The 6,000-nt window shown below is 38.0% G+C and overlaps 1 protein-coding gene across 1 annotated transcript in view; it reads right to left on the bottom strand.

The window, feature by feature from the left end:
- Positions 1–3,752: 3,752 nt before the first annotated feature.
- Positions 3,753–6,000, bottom strand: part of vps41 (VPS41 subunit of HOPS complex) — a 177,063-nt gene continuing 174,815 nt past the window's right edge. The window contains exon 29 of the mRNA XM_072571173.1: positions 3,753–4,199. Within this exon, the coding sequence (XP_072427274.1) occupies positions 4,140–4,199 (60 nt within the window). The 3' untranslated portion in view covers positions 3,753–4,139. The remainder of the gene's footprint in view (positions 4,200–6,000) is intronic.

The raw sequence follows: 6,000 nt of genomic DNA, 5'->3' as shown, positions 1-6,000 counted from the left end.
AGCTCTGCTAAGCTGATTGAATTACAGCAGAAAGATGAGGAGTTAAAACAGTTATATCAAAAGACATTTACTGAGAAAGAAAGTAAATGCATTCCTGTGTGTTATTACTTAATAAATGGTGCCTCAAGAGGAAATGGAGAACATCATACATTCAAGCAGATGAGAAATGGGCAGAGATTCATTGAATTGTTTTGCCAGTAGGTTATAGAAAGGAGGTGCTGCGAATGGCGCATGAGCTACCACTTGGACGTCATTTAGGGGTGAGAAAAACACAGGCTAAAATACAAAGACATTTTGACTGGGCTGGACTACACAAAGATGTAGTTGAATTTTGCCAGACGTGTCATACGTTAGCTAACCAGAAAATCATAAGCAGTAATAAAATCTGCACCTTTAATAACTACTCCAGCATTTGAGGAATCTTTCACAAGAGTCTTGACTGATTGTCCAGGTACACTATATCAAACAAAAAAGTGGAAATAAGTATTAACAATAGTGGATATGTCGACTAGATTTCCAGAGGCAATCCCATTATGCACATTACAGCTGAAAGGGTTGTAGAAGAATTATTTAATTTTTTTTACGAGCTATGGATTACCAATAGAGATCCAGTCAGATCAAGGATTGAACTTCACATCCAAACTATTCAAGGTGGTTATGGATAACTTGGGAATAAAGCAATTAAAATCTACTGCATACCAGCCGGAATCGCAGGGAGCACTAGAGATATGGCATCAAATACTAAAAACCATGTTGAGGGCTTATGGTCAGGATTATCCAGATGATTGGGATAAGGGAATTCCATTTGTACTTTTTGCGATCAGAGATGCACCAAATGAATCGAACAAATTCAGTCCGTTTGAATTAATTTTTGGGCATGAAGTAAGAGGACTGGTAAATTGATGAAGGAGAAATTAATAAATCAGAATTCAGAGACCACCCATCTGGATTATGTGTCAAATTTTAGAGAATGATTAAATAGAGCTGGAGAGTTGACTAGACAGCAATTAAAAGTATCACAGCATATAATGAAACAAGAAGTGGATAAGAAATCACCAATTCACAATTTTGCAATTGGGGATAAGGTATTGGTGTTCCTCCAGTAACAGGTGAGCCTTTAAAAGTAAGGTTTAGTGGACCTTATCAAATTGAGAAGCAATTGAGTGAGGTGAACTACTTGATAGGGACTCCAGACAGGTAGAAATTTCACAGAGTGTGTCATGTGAATATGTTCAAAAGGTATTTTGATAGGGAAGGAAAGCAAGAGGAGAAGGTGTTAATGATTACAGCACAGAAGGAAGAGCCAAGTTCAGAGGATTCTGAATTGAACATTCCTCAAATCAAATTGGACAATGAGGAAGTTGTCAAAAATTGGGATAAATTATTGAGTTACCTTCCACAAGAAAATTGAAATGACCTGAAAGAGTTATTGCTATCACACAGGGAGATATGCAGAATAGGTAATCTAATCTAATCTAAATTGGGAAGTACTAACCTAATTGTGCATGATGTAGATATAGGAGATGCTGTTCAGATTAAGCAACAACCTTATCGGCATAACCCTCTAAAGTTGGCACAGGTTCAGAAGGAGATAGAGCGCATGCATAATCAAAGTGAATTACAGTGACTGGAGCTCACCCTTAGTCATGGTGCCAAAGCCAGATGGTACCCAATGGTTAAATATGGACTATCGTAAAGTCAATGCCATTAGGAAGACTGATGCATATCCAATTCCACAATTGGAGGACTGTGTTGAAATTGTGGGACAAGCAATTTACATTTCTAAGTCGGACTTGCTCAGAGACTACTGGCAAGTACCTCCGTCAGAGAGAGCAAAGACAATTTCAGCTCTCGTAATGCCAAATGAACTATATCAATTCAAAGTCATGCCATTTGGTATGAAAAACACTCCAGCCACATTTCAGAGACTGACTAATAAGGTCATTGCTGGATTACCTGACTGTGTGGTGTACACTGATAACATGGTGATTTTTAGTCACTTACGGAAGGAACATTTACAGCATTTATCGGACTTATTCAATCGACTTCAGAAAGCAGGCTTAGTGGTAAACTTGACTAATAGTGAATTTCCAAAGCCCAAGTTACCTTCCTGGGACATGTTATTGGACATGGACAAATGGCCCCACAAGATGCCAAAACAAAAGTAATTGGGGAATTTCCCACACTGTCGACAGAAAAAGCAGCACTACAATTTCTGGGGTTGAGTGGATTTTATCGAACGTTTGTGCCAAACTTTAGCAGTGTAGCTGTTCCATTCACCGAATTGTTAAAAAAGGGCACAAAAAGACATTTGACAGCCTAAAAACTGTGTTAACCACTGCCCCAGTATTAGCCACAGCGGATTAAACAAAGCCTTTCAAGGTGGCTACTGATGCTAGTGATGTGGGTGTTGGTGCGATGTTCCTGCAGGAGGAGGATGACGAAGGGATAGAAAGAGCCAACAGTCTTTTAAGGAAGTTGAACATTCATCAACAGAAATATTCAACGGTGGAGAAAGAGACTTTAAGCTGAGTGCTGGCATTACAACATTTCAGTGTTTATATATTCAGCATTTGAGTAGTCTAACTATCTTACTCTGGATAATTTTCACTGTACACTTACCAAAACAAATTGCAAAGTTAATGGTCTGGGCTGCCTGCTTAAGAATGTTTTGAGTGGTCTGGTCTAGTCCAATACACAAGAGTGTCAGGTTATTTGATTTTCAAAACATGCAAAGTTTAAAATACTGCTTCCAGAATTGTTTGTCCCAACTTCAGTCCACAATTTTCCAAATCCCAAAATTGAAAGACATAATCTTTACACGGTCTTAAATGGATGACCCTTCACTCTGAGATTATACCGGGAGAAAGTGAGGGCTGCATAAGCCCTTCCTGATGAAAGGCTTATGCCCGAAACGCCGATTCTCCTGCTCCTTGGATGCTGCCTGACCTGCTGTGTTTTTCCAGCACTACATTCTTGACTCTGAGATTATACCCTCTAGCCCTAAACTCTTAGAGTCATACAGATGTACAGCATGGAAACAGACCCTTCAGTCCAACTCGTTCATGCCAACCATTAATTAATTTAGTCCTATTTGCCAGCATTTGGCCCATATTCCTCTAAACCCTTACTATTCATATACCTGTCTAGAAGTCTTTTAAATCTTGTAATTGTACTGGTCTCCACCATTTCTTCGGGCAGTTTGTTTCATACACACACCACCCTTTGCATGAAAAAGTTGCCCCTGAGGTCCTTTATAAATCTTTCCCTTCTCAACCTAAACCTATGCCCTCTAGTTCTGCACTCCCCGACCCCAGGGAAAAGACCTTATCTATGGACCCTATCCATGCTCATGATTTTATAAACCTCTATAAGGTCACCCCTGAGTCTCCAGTGTGCCAAGGAAAACAGTCCCAGCCTGTTCAGCCTTTCCCTTTGGCTCAAACCCTCCAACCCTGGCAACATCCTTATAAATTTTGTTTGAACCCTTTCTCACATAAATGACCACATAGATTGTTTGAACTGAATAGCCCGTTTTTGTGCCGTACATATCATTTCATTTCATTCAGTGTAATACTTAATTCAAAATATACAGACAAAGATTCTGATGAATAAATGTCAGTGTACACTGACAAGTGTATTTCATTTCCTTAGGCCATACCATAGTAGTCTGAAATTTATGAAATGGGTTATTTATCACAGGGTATTTCATTCATGACTAACTCTTCTATATGGCAACATATGCAGCACAGTGTATATAAAACACTTTGATTTATTTAGAACAGAACGTCGAATCATGAAGGCAAATAAGTTTTTACCTAGATTGTAACATTAGCAAGCATTAAAACTATTCTGAAAATTGTATCTACTGTGAAAAGGTCAAAATCATTGCATATAAAACAAATAGGCAATCAGTACTCAGCACCTCTTACTCCAACGAGGTAGAGTTAAATATAGTTCAGTACGTTGTTTTTCCACAAGTTTGATGATTCTAAAATGACTTTTATTAAGAATTAGCATTTAACATTTATACAAGTACAAGCTTTGAAGTAGGTGAGCTGATAATTGACAGAAAATTACACATTACAATAATGCGTTAACTTTAACTTTGTGGTCCTCAGTCAAGTTCATCTGATGTTTTAAGCCTCACCCAGTCCACCAGCGGGCCTTCGACGTTTTGCACTGCAGATGTTACAGAACTGTTTAAGATAAATATTTGAAAAAATTAATCTATTTGTTCCCACATGAAGCTGAAATAATCTTTTTTTCAACCCTTACATAGCCGAAGACTGGAAACATTACGTAAACTTTCAATCATTACTGAGATATTTTTTGAGTTACTAAAATAACCTTTCTTGATGAATGGATTAAAATTTGACTGGTTAATTTTTACTCCCTATAGAATCCCTTAGTTTATTATTTGCTTGTAGTAATGTTATAAGCAGCTGAAAAAAACCCACTAGAAAATCTATGACAAAGATTCATTGCTAAAGTTGAGGGTTTAGCTTTAAGAAACTTGAGGCCGTGTCATATTTTTAAAGGATATACAGAAAATCAGTAGAATTTCCTGTCACAGCTTCAGTTTAAGTATGTGCTTATGCCTGACATGTGTTGTGAATAAATAATTTCTTCTCAGTCTTCGTAAGATCCTACACAGCAAACTGGGTATCCTTACCACCACTACAGGAAACTGCTAGTATGCAGAACTGTTTGCAGTAGCAACTCTGCTATAAAGCAGTGGTTTCTTGGAATGCTTTTTGTCATAATTTTGTAATATAATATTCATTTTGTTTAGTACTGGTGCCACAAACCTGATTCCATACCCTTCCTAGCTATTGTCTGGGAATGAGCCAGACTATTTGAAATTACAGACTTTGAGCTGGTCTTCTGTTTCCATTTTCTCTCCATCATGTCGCTCACTTACTTTCACCTCCAAAATATTGTCCATATGTTGCTGAACCCTCATCCATTAGCTTATTAATTCTGCTCTGGTGTTTCTTTGGCTAGGCTCCCATCTTCCAATATCTGGAAACTTCAGTTTCTTCAAAATTCTTCTGTCTATTTTACCGAAACAAGAAGGCTTGTTTATTCACTCCCATGCTTGCTAACTGTCACTGGCTCTCAGTCCAGCAATTCCTCAAGTTTAAAATCTCTCCAGTGTTGCACCTCTTCCTAGTTCTGCAACCTCCTTCAACTTTACCATTCTCCAGAAATGAAGATTCTCCACTTCTGGCCTCATGCACATACCCAGTTTCTTTCACTCTTCCACTGGCAGCCCTGCCCTCAGCTTTAGAATTCCTTGCCTAAATCTCTCTGTCTCTCCCAATTTATTCGTCCCTTCAAAATACTTTGAGCAAGTTGACCTGTCTACTATATTCTTATATGGCTCAGTATTTGTTGAACTCCTTTGTGAGTTGACTACTTTGATGATGCCATATACATTGAAGCTGTTGCTGCTGTTTCTCAATGGAAGATTGTGTGGGGTGGAATGATTCTATATTACCCATTTGTACAAACAGCCCAAGACTAACTTCTCCCCCAGCTACTAGTGTTTGAGGCAGACTTTCAATCCTTCCTGCTTGTGTAGGTTACATTCTTTCAGGGGTTAATTTTACATGTTTCCATTTCATTGCCAGCTTTTTTCCGTCTGAACAGAAGGATATCAGATGGGTTTCATTTACATTATATATATTTTTAATTTTTGCTTTCCAATGGCAAGCTTATGAGATTAAATAAAACTTCACAGATTACACCAGATAATGTTCCCACATGTAATTAAAAAGAGAGCTGAATGTTAGAAGACAAACTAAAGATTTTTGGTGAAATCTTGCAGCTTGACAATCAGCTCTCCTGCAAAAATTGCTTTGACAAAATTTAGTAACACAATTTTAACGGGTCAATTCATATTGCTAATAATCTGCAAACAACAACAGTTTGTTATCAAACACTTAGAATTCGAGAAATATAGGACAGCTCACTGCAACTGGACAAAAATAGCAG

Source organism: Chiloscyllium punctatum, chromosome 5 (assembly GCF_047496795.1).
Source record: "Chiloscyllium punctatum isolate Juve2018m chromosome 5, sChiPun1.3, whole genome shotgun sequence".
In the NCBI taxonomy this organism is placed as follows: Eukaryota; Metazoa; Chordata; class Chondrichthyes; order Orectolobiformes; family Hemiscylliidae; genus Chiloscyllium; species Chiloscyllium punctatum.
This window is presented reverse-complemented; position numbering and strand designations above follow the sequence as displayed.